This window comes from Peromyscus maniculatus, chromosome 18 (assembly GCF_049852395.1).
Source record: "Peromyscus maniculatus bairdii isolate BWxNUB_F1_BW_parent chromosome 18, HU_Pman_BW_mat_3.1, whole genome shotgun sequence".
Classification (NCBI taxonomy): Eukaryota; Metazoa; Chordata; class Mammalia; order Rodentia; family Cricetidae; genus Peromyscus; species Peromyscus maniculatus.
Window position 1 is genome coordinate 4294687 of NC_134869.1, and position 23222 is coordinate 4317908.

The 23222-nt window shown below is 39.1% G+C and overlaps 2 protein-coding genes and 1 non-coding gene across 3 annotated transcripts in view; 1 reads left to right on the plus strand and 2 right to left on the minus strand.

Moving 5' to 3' along the window:
* LOC121826666 (uncharacterized) overlaps window positions 1-1182 on the plus strand; it is a 73853-nt gene extending 72671 nt beyond the window's left edge. Inside the window, exon 6 of the mRNA XM_076554260.1 lies at window positions 397-1182. Within this exon, the coding sequence (XP_076410375.1) occupies window positions 397-476 (80 nt within the window). The 3' untranslated portion in view covers window positions 477-1182. The remainder of the gene's footprint in view (window positions 1-396) is intronic.
* LOC143269221 (zinc finger protein 431-like) lies at window positions 899-22126 on the minus strand. Its single transcript, XM_076554272.1, has 3 exons — window positions 21982-22126; window positions 1164-1290; window positions 899-960 (listed from the first exon to the last, which is right to left on the minus strand). Exons 1-3 carry the CDS (start codon window positions 21982-21984, stop codon window positions 899-901), a joined length of 192 nt encoding a protein of 63 aa, XP_076410387.1. The 5' UTR covers window positions 21985-22126.
* Window positions 9294-9400, minus strand: LOC143269451 (U6 spliceosomal RNA). Its single transcript, XR_013045874.1, has one exon. It is a non-coding gene; the product is annotated as a U6 spliceosomal RNA (small nuclear RNA).
* Window positions 22127-23222: the final 1096 nt, after the last annotated feature.

The window sequence follows — 23222 nt, forward strand, 5'->3', positions numbered from 1 at the left end:
TTCTCTATGAGACTTTTCACACCATTGAAGAGAACTGGATGAATTCAGACCTTTATCTCACTTCTTCCATTAGCAAATTTTCCTATACTGTGAGTCCTGCTATATTTCCAAAGTGAACCAGGACAAACACAAGCAATTACACAATCCTGGCATTCACTGCAGTGTGTTTGTTGCTGGATTAACCAATGAAGCAGAAAAATCATTCTTTTGTAAACTTGTATCACATTCAACAAGTCTACTCAACATGAGGATTACTACATATATTCTAATTGTTCTGAGATAGAGAAATGTATATTGCTTCTTTCCATGTCCCTATGTTCTTATTTTCAAAGTGACATATGATATAGCTATTAAAGGAAGAATAACAACTAAAAGATTTCCACATTTCATTTACAGGTGGACTTTCTGTTCTTCATCAACATGTGGTATGGGGATTAAGTTTCCTCCACAACAACCACCCCCCCATTAACTTTTGACTCTAACTACTCTTCTCATTAAATTTAGCAAAGTCAGAACAAATATATAAGTACAATATTTTACTATGAACTGTTTGCTTATTAGAAGATTTTGGACATAATCTTATTACATATTTAATGAGCATAACTTTTGTAATATAAATAGTAGGAAACTAAACGGATAGTCAGTTCTACATCATAGCTGTGATTGAACTATGATTCTAATGATGATATCTGTTAAGGCATTGATTCCTTGTCTTCATTCTTCAAAGAATGACATGAAAACACAATTCACTTGCCATTGAGGTATATGGTATTGAAATCATTTAATGATCATCAATGTACTTTAAACTGTAATTATTTATACTGATCTGATTATTTAAAAGTAATAGATACATTAAAATATCTCCAGAGGAACATTTGTATCAGGTTGCACATGAAATTTACCTTTCATGTCTTCGAAAACTTTGACAGTGCTCTTCAATATTATCTTCCCACTTGTACCCTAGAATATTTTACCAGGAAATATATGAAATATTATTGGAAATTGTGCAAAATTAAAGTAACTCCCTTCAATAATCCTTAAAACCATGCTTAATATCTTCACCTCATTCTTCCTCAGACTCAATCAAATTACAGAAGAGTATCTATAACCAGGAACTAGTTGTCCCCTTATTTTAAAATATGAACGAAAATGTACGGTATTACCTATAACAGTGAGGTTTCTGTAAGTTTCCACCATCACATCTTTGTAGAGATTCTTCTGGGAAGGATCCAGCAAAGCCCACTCTTCCTGAGTGAAGTTGACATGCACATCATTATAGGTTACTGGATCCTACAATTTGCATACATAAATGTGTCATGCCCATGCATACAAGACATATATATGATACTGACATAATTGTAAATGCAGGCTTCTTTAAAAATATAGTCATAATAATTCTGGTGTTTCAAACACTTATTCTATGATATAAATATAATAATATTATCATTTAGCCACTTTAGAAGGAAATTGGGAATTTACCGCTATCATTTCTGAATGCTTTGAATGGGATAGCACCTTGTAAGAGAATACATATTACCTGATAGAGTGACAAGAAAACCCATCATCATTACTGACTACATGTTAGAGAAACTGTATGAATAGTTACTAAATACAAAAAAGATGAGCAAGCTGAGTGTATTGGCTCATGCCTTTAATACCAGCATGAAGATAAAGGAGGTAGGTATATCAGCATCTGAGTTGAAAGCTAACCTAAATGGAATCAGTTCTAGGAGAGCAAGAAGTAAAAATTAAGATCCTTTCTCCTCTGCAAAAACCAATCAAACAAACAAAAATGATAGGAAGAACTCAGAGGTTTTTTAAATGAAGTTTCTACAAAGAAATACGTAATTGCTTGACTTCTGCATTCATTTACTAGATACCTGAATTCCTTCAGTTTAAATGGTAACCTTAATAAATTTTACCAAAAGGAACTATGGATCTAAACAGTTACAAATAGACAGATGAAACCATTAGCAACATAAATATTGATCATAAATAATCAACACAGTACAATAGAGACAGCTCAGAAGTTAAGAGTACTTGTTGATCTTGCATATAAGTGGGCCCAATTGCCAGTACTTAAATGGGAGAGTCTGAGTGTGTTTGTAAATCTGGATGAATATATTTAACCTTTTGCCAAAAGTCATCATTTCCTTGTCCTTTGCAGGAACAAAATCACTTTTGGTACCACATTATGTTCTATCTTGTTTCTTGTTGTGATTGAGTTATCTACCCAAAAGCACCACAGGTAATGAATGGGTTTATTTGGCTAATTCTGCCATGTTACAATCCATCATTGTGGGAACTTAGAGTAGAAATTCAAGCTAGCAAATAGAGACAAAAATCATTTAACTAAACTATTGTTTAGTAGCTTTCTCTGTTACTTGGTCATTGTGTCATGCTCAGCTAGCTCTCTTATCCAGCCCAAGCCAACTTTCTTACAGATATTGTACCATCACTGAAAGGGCTTTCATACATCAATCAGCAATCAACAAAATCTCTCAAAGACATAGCACCCAGCCATTCTGATTGGTCACATCTTCAACTAAGTTCCCACAGATGACGATAGACTTTGTATGTTGACAGCTGGAAGTAACTAGGACACACACAATAATATATGAGAAGGTTTAAAAACTAAAAGCCAATGTATCAACAATGTCAATAACTTAAATAGCAACAATGCAAACATTGATGATAGTAACAACTGGAAAACACATGTATGCCAAAAAGTGAGGAGAAACAAGCTTCTAAGATCAAAAAGAGTAAACAAATGCTGTTTTTCCTCAGAAAGTCTCGAAACCAGTAAACTCAAGGAACTCATAACATAATATAGTAATTTTTCAGAAAATAAAAATAGGTGTAGGTCCATCATTTTGCAGAAAAAAATATAACCAAATTATAACTAATAAAAAATTGACGCCGGGCGTTGGTGGCGCACGCCTTTAATCCCAGCACTCGGGAGGCAGAGCCAGGCGGATCTCTGTGAGTTCGAGGCCAGCCTGGGCTACCAAGTGAGTTCCAGGAAAGGCGCAAAGCTACACAGAGAAACCCTGTCTCGAAAAACCAAAAAAAAAAAAAAAAAAAAATTGACAAAACCTAGATAGTACAACTGAATAAAGGAGACACAAAGAGAGACCTACATAGTTAACATGGTCTCTTGAACAAAAACTGTAAGAGTATAATGAAAATCAAAATAAAAAAATCACTGACCACCACTCACATTGTTCACCCCAGTTCTCTCCTTAGCCAATAATAGAAAATAGGTTGAGTGAGGACTGTTCTGGCAAAATTGGATGGATTCACTTGAAGTCTGATAGTTCTACATTGTAGAAAAAGGTTTTAAGTACTGAAATTATCTCATCATCTTTTAAAAAAGAAAAGAATGTCTGTTAGGATCATTTCAAAACCTTTTTGTTTCCTATGATTGATGATTGGATGTAAGTCTGCATCAGAGTAGGAAAATGAAAATTTTACAAATCAAGTACTAGATAAGAGATTTTTAAATCAGTGTTGTATGATTTGTATCATATACCTAAAGCAACCTGTTTTCCTCTAATTGTTTTATAAGTCATAAGCATTTTTTAAAACAAGTATATCCTCATTTTTATTTATATGTTTTATGTGTGACAGAGGTTTTCTATATGTGTACAAGTGACACACCAAAGAGTGTGTGGGATCCCTGGATCTGTAATATCAGGTGGTTATGAGCCTCTCAACTTGAGTGTTGGTTTCTGAACTAAGGTCAACCCCAAGTAGAATTTTTGCTGAGTGTCATGCACAGCCCACAGAGTACTTTTTATCCAATAAGCTAAGTCTTTTACAGATTAAATAACAACAGAAACAAAGATAAAGAAAGAGGTAAATACATGAACCCCAGGAACTTGATGAGTCAGTATTAAGATGTTGGGTATGAGACCAGTTAGGCTACCCACAGACCTTCCCCAATCTCTGTTACCCAAGATCCAATACTCAGGGTTGTCCCTAGGGCAGCAATAGAACTTCAGCTGCAGCTTCTCTTCCACCTGTTCATAATTCCTGTGAAATCCAAAGACTATCCCCACCTGATCTTTCCTTCCCACCTCATATCTATGTCAAAGCACCCAACTAGGGTAGCACCCTTGATCTACTAATTGCCATATCTTCCAGAAGGCTGTCCACAGATCTACTACATTATCTCTCATCCCAGACCTGATTTAACAGTTGCCCCTGTTACTGCAGTAGACCACCAGAGGCAGCTTCCCCTCTCCACTCTCCATGTCTCCTATAGATCCCAAAGATAATCTCCCCCTCATCTCCCCTTCCCCTAGTTTCCAACACCAGCAAGCATTCTCCCTTGAACACACGACTCAATAAGTCCGGGGAAAAAAGAAAACAGTCAGCGAACATATACTCTGAAACTCAAGAGAACAAACAGAAACCCAGGAACAAAAGTCCCATTTAACCAAGATAAAGACAGAAACCAGCACTTTGACTTATAATCAGCCCAAACCTGATGCCTAACATAAGGACATAATTAATAACAGCCCGGGAAATATGTTACCACCATAGCCCAGCTATCCTACCACAGCAGGCCCTGAATAATCTACCAGTTGAAATACAGGGAAAAAAAACCTTAAAACCAAATATATGGAGATGATAGAGGCCCTTAAAATGAAAATAAATGAATACCTTAAATAAATTCATGAAAGCATAAACAAACAAACAATTGGAAGAAATCAATAAATTCCTCCAAGAAAGCTAGGAAAACACAAACAATTGGAGTAAACCAATAAACAATGTATATTATGCCAAGATAAAAAAAAGTAATCATTAAAGGAAACAAAATTGTTTAAGACCTGAAAAATGAAAACTGAAACAACAAGGAAAACAGAAACTGAAGGAATTCCAGAAATGAAAAATTTAGGACTACAAACAGGAAGTACAGAGCCAAGGTTCACCAATAGAATAGAGAGTTGGAAGAGAGAATCTCAGGCACTGGGGATAAAATAGAAGAAATGGATACATCAGTCAAAGTAAATATCAAATATAAAAATTTCTTGTGTATAGGAGAGCTACTGATCTTTTTGAGTTAATCTTGTATCCTGCCACCTTACTGAAGGAGTTTATCAGCTGTAGGAGTTCCCTGGTAGAATTTTTGGAGTCACTTATGTATATTATCATATTGTCTGCAAATAATGAAAGTTTGACTTCTTCCTTTCCAATTTGTATCCCCTTGTGCTGTGGGATGGTCTGTATGTCAAATGCTCTGATTGGTCAATAAATAAAACACTGATTGGTCAGTGGCCAGGCAGGAAGTATAGGCGGGACTAACAGAGAGGAGAATTGAGAGAACAGGAAGGTGGGAGGAGACACTGCCAGCCACCGCCATGACAAGCAGCATGTGAATTTGCCCATAAGCCATGAGCCACGTGTCAAGGTATAGATTTAAAGAAATGGATTAAGATGTAAGAACTGGATAGCTAGAAGCCTGGGCCATTAGGCCAAACACTTTAAACAATATAAATCTTTATGTGTTTACTCCGTTGGGTCAAAGTGGCTGTGGGACTGTCGGGTGAGAGAGATTTGTCCTGACTGTGAACCAGGCACGACTAGAAAAAACTCCAGCTACACATGGCGCCCAATGTGTTAGCAAGAGTTTCCACCTAAAACCTGAGAAAAAAGATTCTAAAACAAAGTGAGAAACAGTTCCTAGTTGTTTTTCTCAAGTTAGTGGCAGCCTGTATGTTTGAGCTACTATGGCGGGTTCCTGGCGTGTGTGCTCGACCTGCAGAATGGCAGGAATAAGGCCTCTGCAAGTGGCATATTAAGCTGGGTGGTGGATTTAACCTTTCCTAGTACAAAACAAAAAGAGGTTTCTGGGCTACACACTGCTCTGATAGAAGCATAGACGAACTGTTTCTGAGAGTTGATGGCCTCAGAGCTGGCAGAAAACGTACCACTGCCATGTTGGGAAGCTGAAGTGGGTGGAGCCAGCAGCCACAGTGCCTTTTCCGTCTTAGAATGCTGCAGTTTAAAGCAATAGACTCAAGGTAATATAAAACTTAAGCCACGTAAAGATGGCAACCACACAGAGAATCTGGATTATGTTCTCTTTGATATTCGTAACTCAAGAAAAACATTTGATTACAAGAACTGATGAGTTATGTCAAAATGTATATTTTAAAGGTACCTTGACTTCAAAATTTGGATATAAGGATATGTTATTTTGGAAAGGAGGCTCTGCTTTTGTTTCCACAGAAAGCCAGAGGCTGTGGATTTGTTCCAGATTAAGATGCATCAGGTTTGACCAGCCAAGACCCTCTGAAAGGTCTCGGATGAGAGACCTTTCACCATGGCCCAAATAATCCAATATCCAGTTCAGATTCAAGGCAACTGGCTCAGACGATACACCCTCATGGACTACTCTATAATCCTAAAATTTTTTTGTGTACCCATAAGATACAGTGCCCCCCTCCAGCAGGAAGTAGTAAGAGAAGCTACGCCCAAATTCCCAAATATACCAAGCTGGCTTTGGAGATGTGTTAAAGTTAAAACCTTCCCCTTAAAAAAAAAAAGAAAAGGGGAAGTGCTGTGGGATGGTCTGTATGTCAAATGCTCTGATTGGTCAATAAATAAAACACTGATTGGTCAGTGGCCAGGCAGGAAGTATAGGCGGGACTAACAGATAAGAGAATTGAGAGAACAGGAAGGAGGGAGGAGACACTGCCAGCTGCCGCCATGACAAGCAGCATGTGAAGATGCCGGTAAGCCATGAGCCACATGGCAAGGTATAGATTTATAGAAATGGATTAATTTAAGATTTAAGAACCGGATAACTAGAAGCCTGAGCCATTAGGCCAAACAGTTTAAACAATAAAAGTCTTTATGTTTTTACTCGGTTGGGTCTCAGTGGCTGTGGGACTGTTGGGTGAGAGAGATTTGTCCTGACAATGGACCAGGCAGGACTGGAGAAACCTCCAGCTACACCCTTGATCTAATTTTGTTGTCTTATTGCTCTAGCTAGAACTTCAAGTACCATATTGAATAAGTAGGGGGCAAGTAGACAGCCTTGTCTTGTTCCTGATTTTAGTGCAATCATTTTGAGTTTCTCTCCATTTACCTTGATGTTGGCTGTCACCTTGCTGTAAATTGCCTTTATTATGTTTAGGTATGTTCCTTGTATTGCTGATCTCTCTAGAACCTTTATCATGAAGGGGTGTTGGATTTTGTCAAAGGCTTTTTCAGCATCCATTGAGATGATCATGTGGTTTTTTTCTTTCAGTTTGTTTTTATGGTATATTACATTGACAGATTTTTGTATGTTGAAGCATCCTTTCATCCCTAGGATGAAGCCTACTTGGTCATGATGGATAACTTTTTTAATGTGTTCCTGGATTTGGTTAGCCACTATTTTATTGAGTATTTTTGCATCAATGTTCATGAGGGAGATTGATCTGTAATTCTCTTTTTTTTTGTTGCATCTTTGTGTGGTTTGGGTATCAGGATAACTGTAGCCTCATAAAAGGAATTTGGTAATGTTCCTTCTGTTTTTATAGCGTGGAACAATTTGAAGTGTATTGGTATTAGCTATTCTTTGAAAATCTGGTAGAATTCTTCGCTGAAACCATCTGGTCCTGGGCTTTTTTTGGTTGAGAGACTTTTAATGACTGTTTCTATTTCTTTAGGGGTTATTGGTCTATTTAAATAGTTTGTCTGGTCTTGATTTAACTTTAGTATGGGGTACCTATCCAGAAGATCGTCCATTTCTTTGAGATTTTCTAATATTGTGGAGTACAGGTTTTTGAAGTGAGACCTGATGATTCTCTGGATTTCCTAATTGTCTGTTGTTATGTCCCCCTTTTCACTTCTGATTTTGTTAATTTGGATGCTCTCTCTCTGCTTTTTGGTTAATTTGGATAAGGATTATCTATCTTGTTGATTTTCTCAAAGAACCAACTCTTCGTTTCATTGATTCTTTGTATTGTTCTCTTTGTTTCTCTTTTATTGATTTCAGCTCTCAATTTCATTATTTCCTGGCATCTGTTTCTCCTGAGTGAGTTTGTTTCTTCTTGTTCTAGAGATTTCAGGAGTGCTGTTAAGTCACTACTGTGAGATTTTTCCTACTTCTTTTTGTGGGCATTTAGAGCTATGAATTTTCTCCTCTTAGCACTGCTTTCATAGTGTCCCATAAGTTTGGGTATGTTGTACATTCGTTTTCATTGAATTATAGGAAATCTTTAATGTCTTTCTTTATTTCTTCCTTGACCCATTGGTGATTCAGTTGGACATTATTCAGTTTCCATGAGATTGTAGGCTTTCTGTAATTTTTGTTGTTGTTGAAATCTAACTTTAAACCATGGTGTTCTGATAGAACACCAGAGGTTATTTCAATTTTTTTTGTATCTGTTGAGATTTGCTTTTGTGACCAAGCATGTGATCAATTTTGGAGAAGGTTCCATGGGGTGCTGAAAAGAAGGTATATTCTTTTTGGTTAGGGTGGAATATTCTGTAAATATCTATTAAGTCTATTTGAGTCATAATGTTTGTTAGTTCCCTTATTTGTTAAGTTTCTGGCAGACCTGTCCATTGGTTAAAGTGGAGTGTTGAAGTCTCCAACTACTAGTGTATGGGGCTTGATGTACTATTTAAGCTCTAGTAATATTTCTTTTATGAATGTCAATGTCCTTGTATTTGGGGCATAAATATTCAGAATTGAGACTTCATCTTGACAGATTTTTTTCTGTGATAAATATGTAGTATCCTTTCTGATCTCTTTCAATTGATTTTAGTTTGAAGTCTATTTTATTAGATATTAGAATAGCTATACCAGCTTGCTTCTTATATCCATTTGATTGGAAAGACTTTTCCCAGTCTTTTATTCTGAGGTAGTGTCTGATTTTGAAGATGATGTGTGTTTCTTGTATGCAACAAATGGATGGATCTTGTTTTTGTATCCATTCTGTTTGCCTGTGTCTTTCTATAGGAGATTTGAGACCATTGATATTGTTGAATATTAATGACCAGTCATTGTTAATTCCTGTTATTTTTTGTGGTAGTGTTGTAGGTTTTCCTTCTTTGTTATTTGTTGGTATGGGACTACCAATTGACTGTGTTTTCATGGGTGTATCTAACTTCAATAGGTTGAATTTTTTCTTCAAGTGCTTTCTATAGGGCTGGATTTGTGGGGAGATATTGTTTAAATTTGGTTTTATCACGCAATATTTTGTTTACTCCGTCTTTGTTGATAGGGAGTTTTGCTGGGTATAGCAGCCTGGGTTGCATCCATGGTCTCTTAATATCTGCATAATGTCTGTAAAAATATGGAATGTTTCACAGATATGCTTGTTTTCCTTGCACGGGGGCCATGCTAATCTACTCTGTATCATTCCAATTTTAGTAAACATGCTGCGGAAGCGAGCACTACATTAATTTTTTTCTGGTTATGTGCATGCTTTGTGTGTGTGTGTGTGTGTGTGTGTGTGTGTGTGTGTGTGTGTGTGTGTGTTGGTTTGTGTAATGTGAGCCACAAAGGAAATGTGGAGAATAAAGACAATTTTATGGAGTCTACTTTTGTCCATCTTCATATGGTGTTCAAGATTAGGTCAAAGCTTTGCACAATATAGACATTTCTAACAGAGCAGTCCCATTGATGCTCAAATAAGATTAGTTGATACACTAAATCAGTAAAATATTGTCTTTTTATGTTGTAAATAGGTTTTCATTGGAATATAGGAGAAATTGAATAATAAATCTTATTTGCATATGAAAATGATATACTGATACCTTTGTTATTGTTTTTGTTTGTATTGCAGGTGGAATGAGTTAGTTCATTATCAGGACTACACATCTGTTCATAACACTTTCTCAGAACAACAAATGAATGTCAGAGAATACTTTTTGTGAGAAGATATTAGAAAGGAAAGATCTCAAATGCTTATGGATAGGTAGAATCAACATAGTAAAAATGGCAATCTTACCAAAAGTAATATAGAGATTCAATGCAATCCCCATCAAAATCCCAACACCATTCTTCACACACTTGGAAAGAACAATACTTAACTTTATATGTAAAAACAAAAAAACTAGAATAGCTAAAAGAATCCTGTATAATAAAGCAACCGCTGGAGGCATCATGATCCCTGATGTCAAGCTCTACTATAGAGCTACATTATTAAAAAAAAACAGCTTGGTACTGGCATAAAAACTGACATGTGGACCAATGGAATAGAACTGAAGACCCTGACCCTAATCCACACAGCTATGAACACATGATTTTCAACAAAGAAGCCAAAACCATACCATGTAAAAAAGAAATTATCTTCAACAAATGGTGCTGGCATAACTGGATGTCAACATGCAGAAGATTGCAAATAAATCCATATCTGTCACCATGCACAAAACTCAAGTCCAAATGGATCAAAGACCTTAACTCAAATCCAGTTACACTGAACTTGATAGAAGAGAAAGTAGGAAGTAGTCTGGAACAAACTGGCAGAGGAGACCACTTCCTAAATATAATACCAGTAGCACAGACACTAAGAGCAACAACTACTAAATGAGACCTCCTGAAACTGAGAAGCTTTTGTAGAGCAAAGGATATGGTCAATAAGACCAAACAACAGCCTACAGAATGGGAAAAGATCTTCACCAACCCCACATCTAATAAAGGGCTGATCTCCAAAATATATAAAGAACTCAAAAAGCTAGACTTCAAAATAGAGAACAATCCAATTAAAAAAATAACCTACAGAGCTTAACAGAATTCTCAACAAAAGAATCTCAAATGGCTAAAAGGCATTTAAGGAATTGCTCAACATACTTAGTCATCAGGGAAATGCAAATCAAAACAACTCTGAGATACCATCTTACACTGTCAAAATGGCTAAGATCAAAAACACTGAAGACAGCTTATGTTGGAGAGGATGTGGAGCAAGTGGAACATTCCCCCACTGTAGGTAGGAATGCAAATTTGTACAGCCACTCTGGAAATCAGTATGGTAGTTTCTCAGAAAATTGGGAATAAATCTTCCTCAAGACCCAGTTATACCACTCTTGGGCATATACCCAAGGAATGCTCAATCTTACCGCATGGACACATGCTCAGCTATGTTCATATCAGTATTTTTCGTAATAGCAAGAACCTGGAAACAACCTAGATGCCCCTCAACTGAAGAATGGATAAAGAAAATATGGCATATATATGCAATGGAGTTCTACTCGGCAGTAAAAAACAATGATATCATGAAATTTGCAGGCAAATGGATGGAACTAGAAAATATCATCTTGAGTGAGGTAACCCATACTCAGAAAGACAAACATAGTATGTACTCACACATAAGTGGATACTAAATGTGAAGGAAGGGATGGCCAGACTCCCACCCACAACTCCAGAGACGCTAGCTAACAGGGAAAGACCCTAGGAGGGACACATGGATGACCCTGTGAAGGAGAACTGGATGAGATCTACATGAGTGGACTGGGTGTGGAGGGGTGGCAGAGGGTGAGGAGTGGGGGATAAGAACATAAGGAAATGGGAGGGTCAAGATGGAACAGGGACAGAGTGAGAGGGCAGGGAGGAAGATACCATGATAGATGAGGACATCATGGAAATAGGAAGAGGCAGGGTGCTTGGGAGGCTCTCAGGAATCTACAGGGTTGACCCTGCCTTGGTCTGCTGGCAGTGGGCCAGAGGGTACCTGGACCAGTCTACTCTGGTGACCAACCTAGCCAATAACCTAGCTGTCATCATAGACCCTTGGTCTAGTGACTGATGGAGGCAGATACAGAGATCCATGGCCAGGCACCAGGCTGAGCTCCAGGAATCCAATTGATGACAGAGAGGAGAGATACTGCAAGTGAGGCACATTGAGAAAATAATGGGAGGACATGCATAGATGACTGTCCACACTAGTTGAAGCCCATGAACTGTGTATTGATGGCTGTGGAGCCCCCATGGGACTGGACTAGGCCCTCTGGATATGGGAGATGGTTGTTTGGCTCGAATTGTTTGGGGGGCACCCAGGCAGGGGCATCGGGATCTGTCCCTGTGCATGGGCAGGCTTCTGGATTCCGGTGACTGTGGTGTGACACCTTGCACAGTCTTGGTGCAGTGATAAGGTGCTTGGACCTGCCTAGGTTCAGTGTGCTGGGTTCTGCTGACTCCCCATGGGAGACCTTAATTTGGGGGATGTGGGGATGTGGCATGGCTTGGGAAAGAGGGATGGGGGATGGGAGGAGGGAGGAGGGGAGATCTGTGGATAGTATGTGGAGTGAGTAGAAAATTTCTTAATAGAAAAATGAAAAAAAAAACAGACATTTTAGGTCTGGTCAGTTTTGGTGACAAATTTTTTTTAAGTGCTTTGTAATGAAATTTTAATTAAAATGTTAAAAAAGAAATTCACTTCCTGGTTAAGAATTCAAATCATTCCATTTTTGTAAAACACTCTATAAGGAGAAATAAAAATAAAAAATAAGCTGCCCCTAGATCCCATCCCTGAGCACCAGCCACTCCAGAGAAGAACTGCCCAACTTGGTCCCAAGTTCTGGTCATTGGGCAGGATACCCCTCACTCCCACTGGGAAGGTTCCCCTTCTCCAAGAACACCGGCAGAACTTGCTATCTCCATGCCCTGCGCCTACATCCATTCATCCAAGACCCCAGCCACTTATTGAGACTTAAAGACCTGCCCCCAGCTCCCATCCTGCCCTGGACCTCCCATCTGGACAAGAGGTGAGTGCCTGGGCTCAGACCCAGAGAGGTCTGCCCCTAGATCCCATCCCTGGGCACCAGTCATTCCAGGGAAGACCTACCCAACTTGGCCCCAGGTTCTTGTCATCAGGCAGCATCTCCTCCACTCCTACTGGGAAGGTCCCCCTTCTCCAAGAACCCTGGCAAACCCTGCAATCTCCACACCCTGTCCCCACACCCACCCTCCCGAGACTCCAGCCACTTCCTGAGACTTAGAGACCAACCTCCAGCTCCTATCCTGCCCCAGACCTCCCATCTGGACAAGAGCTCCCAACCTGCCCCATCTGGACAAGAGAGAGAGGCTTCCTGAATCTGTCAGCTCTATCTGGACCAAGAGCACTGATAAGAACAAGAACCAATCCACAAGGAGATGGGCAGATATCAAGGCAAAAGTACATACAATAAAATGAAGAGCAGTACAGCATTACCAGAACCTAGCCAACCTCCAACAGCTAGACCTGAACATCACAAAATGGAAGAAACACAAGAAAGCAACCTTATGAATAACATGATGAAGACAGTAGAGGCTTATATCGAAGAAATCACAAATGAAATTGAGGAAAAGACAAACAAAAAATGGGAAGAACACTATAAAAAAAAAACAGAGGGAAGGACAAATAAATCAGAATAAAACAATAAATCCCTTAGAGAAAAACATGAAAAAGCAATGAAACGGAAGAAGGAAACAGTCCAAGTCCTGAAAAGGGAAATAGAAAAATGAGGAAGATACAAACAGAGGGAATGCTGGAAATAGAAAATCTGAGTAAACGAACAGGAAGTTCAGATGCAAGTATTACCAACCGAACGGAAGAGAGGATCTCTGACGTTGAAGATACAGTAGAAGAAATAGATTCATCAGTCAAAGAAAACACTAAAGCCAACAAAGTCATGACCCAAAATGTCCAAGAAATTTGGGACACCATGAAAAGACCAAGCCTACGAATAATAGGGGTAGAGGAAGGAGAAGAATACCAACTCAAAGGCACAGAAAATATATTCAACAAGATCATAGAAGAAAACTTTCCCAACTTAAAGAAGGAAATGGCTATGAAGATACAAGAAGCCTATAGAACACCAACACATTAGACCCCAAAAAAAAGTCCCCTCGCCACATAATAATTAAACAATTAAATGTACAGAATAAAGAAAGAATATTAAGAACAGCAAAGGCCAAAGAACAAGTGACTTATAAAGGCAAACCCATCAGAATAACACCCGATTTCTCAATGGAGACTTTGAAAGCCAGAAGGACCTGGACAGATATAATGCAGACACTAAGAGACCATGGATGCCAGCCTAGACTAATATACCCAGCAAAACTTTCAATCATCTTAGACAGAATGAACAAGACATTCCAAGACAAAGCCAGATTTAAACAATATTTATCCACAAACCCAGCCCCACAGAAAGTACTAAAAGGACAATTCCAACCTAAGGAAGTCAGATATACCCTCGAAAACTCAGGCAACAGATAATGCCCCAAAGAAGAGAAGTACAAACACACTACCACCAAAAATGACAGGAATGAACAAGCACTGGTCATTAATATTCCTTAATATCAATGGACATAATTCACCTCTAAAAAGACACAGGCTTACAGAATATGGACCCATATTTCTGCTGCATACAAGAAACACACCTCAAATTCAAAGATAGACACTACATAAGAATAAAAGGCTGGGAAAAGACTTTCCAATCAAATGGTCTTAAGAAGCAAGTGGGTGTAGCCATCCTAATATCCAGCAAAATAGACTTCAAAAAAAATCCATCAAAAGCGATCAAGAAGGGCATTACATACTCATCACAGGAAAGATCCACCAAGATGAAGTTTCAATTCTGAACATTTATGCCCCAAACACAAGGGCACCCACATATGTAAAAGAAACATTACTAAAGCTTAAACCACACATAAAACCCCACACATTAACAGTGGGAGACTTCAACACCCCACTTTCAAAACTGGACAGATCTCCCAAAATGAAACTTAACAGAGAAATAAAGAACTTAACTGATGTTATGACTCAAATGGATTAATTGATATCTACAAAACATTCCATCCTAACAAAAAAGAATATACCTTCTTCTCAGCACCCCAGGGAACCTTCTCTAAAATCGACCACATACTTGGCAACAAAGCAGATCTCAAAAGATACAAAACAACTGGGAAAACCTCCTGTGTTCTATCAGACCACCATGGTTTAAAGTTAGATTTCAACAAAAACAAAAACTACAGAAAACCTACAATCTCATGGAAAGTGAATAATGCTCAACTGAATCACCAATGGGTTAAGGAAGAAAGAAAGAAAGAAAGAAATGAAAGACTTCCTAGAGATCCATGAAAATGAATATACCACATACCCAAACTTATGGGACACTATAAAAGCAGTGCTAAGAGGGAAATTCATAGCACTAAATGCCCACATAAAAAAGTTGGAGAAATCTCACACTAGTGACTTGACAGCACACCTGAAAGCTCTAGAACAAGAAGAAGCAAAGTCTCCCAGGAAGAACAGACGCCAGGAAATCATCTAATTGAGATCTGAAATCAATTAAATAGAAACAAAGAGAACAATACAAAGAATCAATGAAACAAACAGTTGGATCTTTGAGAAAATCAACAAAATAGTCAAGCCCTTATCCACACTAACCAAAAGACAGAGAGAGAGCATCCAAATTAACAAATTCAGAAGTGAAAAGGGGGACATAACAACAGACAATGAGGCAATCCAGAGAATCATCAGGTCATACTTCAAAAACCTCTACTTCACAAAACTGGAAAACCTAAAGGAAATGGACAATTTTCTGAATAGGTACCACATACCTAAGTTAAATCAAGACCAGATAAACTATTTAAATAGTCCAATAACCCCTAAAGAATTAGAAACAGTCATTAAAAGTCTCCCAACCAAAAAAAGGCCAGGACCAGATGATCTCAGCACAGAATTCTACGAGATCTTCAAAGAAGAGTTAATACCAATAGTCTTTAAGTTGTTCCACACAATAGAAAGAGAAGGATCATTTCCCAACTCCTTCTATGAGGCTACAATAACCCTGATTCCTAAACCAAACAAGGATACAACAAAGAAAGAGAACTACAGACCGATCTCCCAAATGAACATTGATGCAAAAATACTCAATAAAATCCTGGCAAACAGACTCCAAGAACACATCAAAACAATTATCCACCATGATCAAGTAGAAATGCAAGGGTGGTTCAACATTCAAAAGTCCATCAATGTAATACATCATATAAACAAACTCGCCGGGCGGTGGTGGCACACGCTTTTAATCCCAGCACTCGGGAGGCAGAGCCAGGCGGATCTCTGTGAGTTTGAAGCCAGCCTGGGCTACCAAGTGAGTCCCAGGAAAGGCGCAAAGCTACACAGAGAAACCCTGTCTCGAAAAAACAAAAAACAAACAAAAAAAAAAAAAAAAAAAAAAAAAACAAACTCAAAGGAAAAACCACATGATCATCTCACTAGATGCAGAAAAGGCATTTGACAAAATCCAACACCTTTTCATGATAAAGGTCTTGGAGCGATAAGGAATACAGGGAACATACCTAAACATAATAAAGTCAATTTACAGCAAGCCAACAGCCGACATCAAATTAAATGGAGAAAAACTCAAAACGATTCCACTAAAATCAGGAACGAGGCAAGACTGTCCATATTCCCCATACTTATTCAATATAGTACTTGAAGTTCTAGCCAGAGCAATAAGACAACATAGGAGATCAACGGGATACAAATTGGAAAGGAAGAAGTCAAGCTTTCCCTATTTGCAGATGACATGATAGTATACATGAGTGACCCCAAAAATTCGACCAAGGAACTCATACAGCTTATAAACACCTTCATCAATGTAGCAATGTAGCAGGATACAAGATTAACTCAAAAAAATCAGTAGCCCTACTATATACAATTGACAAACAGGCTGAGAAGGAAATCAGAGATACATCACCCTTTACAACAGCCACAAATGATATAAAATACCTTGGGGTAACACTAACCAAATAAAAGAAGGACCTATATGACAAGAACTTTAAGTCCCTGAAAATAGAAATTGAAGAAGTCAGAAAATGGAAAGATCACCCATACTCATGGATAGGCAGGATTAACATAGTAAAAATGACAATCTTACCAAAAGCAATCTGCAGATTCAATCAATCCACATCAAAATACCAACACAATTCTTCACAAATGTGGAAGGAATAATACTCAACTTCATATGGAAAAACAAAAAAAACCCAGGATAGCTAAAAGAATCCTGTATGATAAAACAATCTTTAGGGGCATCGAGAACCATGATCTCAAGCTCTACTATAGAGCTACAGTAATAAAAACATCATGATACTGGCAAACAAACAAACAAAAAATGATGTGTGGACCAATCGAATTAGAAACCCTGATATTAACCCGCACACTTACAAAGGTATAATTTATGACAAAGAAGCCAAAACTGTACAATGGAACAAAGAAAGCATCTTCAACAAATGGTGTTGGCTTAACTGGATATCAATGTGTAGAAGGCTGCAAATAGATCAATATCTGTCACCATGTAAAAAAACTTAAGTCCAAGTGGATCAAAGACTTCAACACAAATCCAGCTACTCTGAACCTGATAGTAGAGAAACTAGGAAGTAGTCTTGAATGCATTGACTTAGGACATCACTTCCTAATATAACACCAGTAGCACAGACCCTGAGAGAAACAATCAATCAATGGGACCTCTTGAATCTCAGAAGCTTTTGTAGACCAAAGGACATAGTCAACAAGGCAAAGTGACAGCCTACAGAATGGGAAAAATGTCTTCACCAACCCCACATCTGACAGAGAACTGATATCCAGAATATATAAAGAACTCAAGAAATTAGACATCAAAATGCCCAACAGTCGAATTAAGAAATGGGCTATAGAGCTAAACAGAGAATTCTCAACAGAAGAAACTCATATGGCTGAAAGAAATTTAAGGAATTGCTCAACATCCCTAATCATCATCAGGGAAATGCAAATCAAAACAACTCTCAGATACCACCTTACACCTGTCAGAATGGCTAAGATAAAAAACACTGAAGACAGCCGGTGGTGGCGCACGCCTTTAATCCCAGCCCTTGGGAGGCAGAGGCTGGTGGATCTTTGTGAGTTCGAGGCCAGCCTGGTCTACAGAGAGAGATCCAGGAAAAGCACAAAGCTCCACAGAGAAACCCTGTCTCAAAAAAACGAACAAACAAACAAACAAAAAACCACTGAAGACAGCTTATGCTGGAGAGGATGTGGAGCTAAGGGAACTCTCCTCCATTGCTGGTCGGAATGCAAGCTTGTAAAACCACTTTGGAAATCAATATGACACTTTCTTAGAAAATTGGGACTCAATCTACCCAAGATCCAGCTATACCATTCTTGAGCATATTCCCAAGGAATGATCAATCATACCACAAGGGCACTTGCTCAACTATGTTCATATCAGCCTTGTTTGTAATAGCCAGAACATGGAAACAACCTAGATGCCATTCAACTGAAGAATAGATAAATAAAATGTGGCACATATACACAACGGAGTACTACTAAGCAAAGAAAAACTATGACATCATGAGGTTTGCAGAAAAATGGGTGGATCTAGAAAAAAATCATCCTGAGTGAGGTAGCCCAAACTCAGAAAGACAAACATGATATGTACTCACTCATAGGAGGACACAACTCCGGGGAGACTACATAGAGAGCAGGACCCTGGGAGAGACACATGGATTGCCCAATGACAGAGAAATGGATGAGATCTACATGGGCAACCTGGACATGAGTGGAGGTAATGAAGGGCAAGGGTCAAGGGAAAGAGAGCTTGGGGGAGCAGGAGATCCCAGCTGGATCAAGAACAGAGGGGGAGAACAAGAAATAAGAGATCATAGTAAATGGAGACCACATGAGAATAGAAAGAAGCAGGGTGCTAGAGAGGTCCACAGAAATCCACAAGGATACCTCCACAATAGACTACTGGCAATGGTCGAGAGACATCCCGAAATGACCTACCCTGGTGATAGGATGGCCAAACATCCTAATTGTGCTAGAAACCTCATCCAATGACTGAGGGAACCGGATGCAGAGATCCATGGCCAGGCCCCAGGTGGAGCTCCTGGAGTCCAATTGGCGAGAAGAGAAGGGTTTGTATGAGCGAGAATTGTTGAGACCGAGATTGGAAAAACACAGGACAAAGAGCCAAATGAATGGAAACACGTGCACTATGAAACAATGGCTGAGGGGCCCCCAACTGGATCAGGCCCTCTGGATAAATGAGACAATTGATTAACTTGATCTGTTTAGGAGGCATCCAGGCAGTGGGACCGGGACCTATCCTCAGTGCATGTGCTGGTTGTTTGTAACCTCGGGCTTATACAGGGACACTTGGCTCAGCCTGGGAGGAGGGGACTGGACCTGCCTGGACTGAATCTACCAGGTTGAACTCAATCCTCAGGGGAGTCTTTGCCATGGAGGAGATGGGAATGGAGGGGGAGGGAGGCGGGGGCGGGGGCAACGGAAGGAGGGGGGAGAACAAGGGAATCCATGGCTGATATGTAAAATTAAATTATAAAATAAAATTAAAAAATAAAAAAAATATTCGATGTAAAACAACCAGGAATTCTTGGACATTATGCAAAGACCAACCTGTGAATGACAGGAATAGAAAAAAAGAAGAAAAGAAAAGAAAAAACACCCAGCTCAAATATCCAGAAAATATTTTCAATAAAACCATATAACAAATTTTTCTTAGTTAATGGAGGTGCTGATAAAGCTACAAAGAACCATGCAAAACACCCAAGAAATTGGGTCATAAAAGAAAGTCCCCTTGTCACATAATAATCAAATCATTAAACATACAGAACAAAGGAAGTCCCCTTGTCACACAATAACCAAATGAGTAAGCGTACAAAACAAGGAAAGAACAGTAAAAGCTGCAAAGGGGAAAGACCAAGTAACATTTGAAGGCAGACCTATGAGAATTATACCTCACTTCTCAATGGAGATTCTAAAAGCCATAAAGGCTTAGGCACACGTGATGCAGGCTCTAGAAATCACAGATGCCATCCCAGATTATTACATTCAGAAAATTTTCATCACTATAAATGGAGAAAATAAGATACAATTTATACAACATCTATGTACAAATCCAGTCCTCCATAAGGTACTAGAAGAAAAAAATCCAATCCAAGGAAGCTACCTACAAACATGAAAACACAGTAAATGAATAATATAACATCAGCAAAACCAAAAGAGAAACACACACACACACACACACACACAAACTAACATACTGTCATACACATACTATCATCACCACCAATAACAACAATAACAACAACAAAATAAAGGCATTAAAAATCATTATTCCTGATATCTCTCAATATCAATGGCCTCAATTCCCCAATGAAGACACAAATTAACAGTATGGATTCAGAAAAAATATCCATCCTTCCACTGCATACAAGAAACACACTTCAACATCAAGGATAGAGATTACCAAAAGGTGACTGCTGGGAAAAGCATATTTAAAGAAACTGAAACTGAAAAGCAGTTTTGTGTAGATATTTTATTATTTAACCAAAATAGGCTTCAAACAAAAATTAATCAAAAGCAATGGGGAAGAATACTCCTTAGTCATCAAAGGAAAACTCCAATATGACATTTCAATTATTAATATCTATGCCCCAAACACAAGGTCACCCACTTTTGTAAAAGAAATACCTCTACAGGTTAAATGACACACTGACTCTCACACAGTGTTTGATAGGGGTAGATTTCAATACCCCACCCTCAACAATGGACAGGTCATCCAGACAGAAACCAAATGGAGAAATATTGGAGCTAATGGATTTTTTTTTTTTTTTTGGTTTTTCAAGACAGGGTTTCCCCCTGCAGTGTACACAGTAGACTGTTCCTCCTCTTTTGGTCTGAAGGGAGAAGCCATGCTCCACACACAAATCCTTTCCCTGTTCTGCAATGCACAGTCCACTATGTGACTCAAACAGGTAATTTTAGAACTCTGCGATGCTACAGATGTGTCATCCAGGAATTTAGGGTGGCTAATCAGGAGGGTAACAAGGGCAATGTCCTGTGGTACTACAAACAGGGTTTAAGTCCACCTCAATCAACATAGAAGTTCTTGACTCAAAAACAATTTGCAAAAAGACTTGAGATGCCCCTATTCTAGAATTAGTATAACTTCATGGCATACCATTACTTAATGTTGGTTCTGACCCTGTGATCATTCCTTGAGCAGCATTTAGAGGCTTGTTTTTTAATGTAAGGATGGGCTTTTCTGCTTGTTGTAAATCAGGGTTGTCTCCTTTGTTATGGGAATGTAGCTGGTTAACCCTGCAGAACAAATATTTACATCTTATCATACTAATCTCTAACTGGCATGGTTAGCATGTACTTATCTTTGGAATATTTGTGATGCAGCCCTTCCTTTCCTAAATTCTACTTTGTAAATTAATGTCTCTTGTTTTGTTTTGTTTTTTTCGATACAGGGTTTCTTTGTGTAGCTTTGCGCCTTTCCTGGAACTCACTTGGTAGACCAGGCTGGCCTTGAACTCACAGAGATCCGCCTGCCTCTGCCTCCCGAGTGCTGGGATTAAAGGCGTGCGCCACCACCGCCCGGCTCAAATTAATGTCTCTTAAGTATTGGTAAGCCCTTACACCATCAATTTTAATACTGTCAATTCTATTTTTCTCCACCACAGTATAGCAGAGGAGTGCTATTTTGCACAGGAGATACTGTTTACAAGGTCCACACAAATAACTCCAGATGGATCCCAAGCTTAAATGTGAAAAGTTCAAAGAGCAGTACTTCTGGGAGATATATTAGATACGGGGCCAGGTCTCTCTGAGTTAAGCAAATTTGTGTTCCATAGCAAAAATGCTTATGCACTAAGGGTGCCAGCATTACACAGTGATGTCAACAAGGTTCTTTCAAAGCTCAGTCCCACTGCCAATGATCTGCACACAAGAAGCCTAGAGAGTGAAGTGACACAGGTTGCCAGCCGGCCCAGGAATTGCAAAGAGAGCGCAGGACCACACAGAAACACACTGGAGCAGGCAGGATGAGCAGAACCACGCTGGACCATGAAGTACCATGCAAGAACATGTGGAACTCTACATCCGGACACTGGCTCCCACCCAGTCAGGGGAGGACCCACCAAACTGGCTCGCATGACTGAAAAGACCACTCCTCCCAGTCTGGGGACAGCAGCCCTTCACTCACCATGTTGTGGTTTTCCAGATTGCCGAACCTCTCTGCTCAGCTTCCTGCAGCAGCACACACAGCACAGCACACAAAACCACTGGCCCCAGCTCCTCTTCAAAGCCAAGCCGGAAGCTTGTGACAGGAAGGACCCTGCACCTCTTCTGACTGACTGCTTGACTGGAGAGTCTGATTGGCTAGTGAGGCCTGAGTGACAAGCGCACCTCCTATAGGGTTACACTGTGCTTAAAGACACAGCACAATGGTTCCTGACCTTGCCTTCCACCTCAGACCAAGACCTTTTCAAAACTGGGAGAGATTAACATTTCAATAGCACCTGTCCCTGGCTCTAATAGCAGACACTGCAAGCTTCCTGTCCTCCATAGGCACTTCTCCTTCCTCTTCCTGGATACAATGTCTCTAGCTACCTTGTACAGCCTACTATAACTGTGTGGGGTGGAGTGATTCCTTGTCACACAGGTAGAAGAATGCCCCGAATATTAGCAACTAAAGAGATATTTAAGCACACAAAAGGAGATTTTTGTTAGGTGGCTTCACACTGAGGTCAGGTGAATTGAATGGACTTTTAACCTGCTTTTCACAGGGACTTCAGACAACTAGGAAAGAAAGGCAGGAACATGATAACACAACATGATAACAGCTCTTTCTCCCATCAGAAAACTGAACGGGGGCTCTATTGCTTCAGGAGTTTAATTTCTGAAATTCAGAACAAACTGTAAGAAAATTATATAATAATAAAGAATAGTCTTCATGGAAAGTTGAATATTAGAGAATAATGGAGCTAGGAAGAATGTGGTTATGAGCACCATTGTTAACCAGAACATCTTACACAGTGGGCAGGTGGAAAAAAAAATGCAACTGTATTATTCAAGGTTCTCTACATGATCAGGACTGGTAGAATGAATCTCTCCATGTATGTAGAAAGTTGATTTCATAGAATGTCTTACAAGCTGTGTTCCAGGTAGTCTAACAATGGCTGCCTACCAATGGAAATTTGAAGAGTACAGTACTTGTTCAGTTCATGAGGCTAAATATTTTAGCTGGTCTTAACTATACACCAAAATACCAAGGAAGTAGGCTCTAATGCTAGTAAAGGAATGAACTTGGTGCTAGAGCAAGGAGGCAAAGAGAGAGACAGAGCTTCCTCCTTCAATATACTTTATATATGTAGGCTGCCTGCAGAGGTACAATCCAGATTAAAGGTGGATCGTAACCTTTGATTTTTGTGTGTGTGTGTTTTC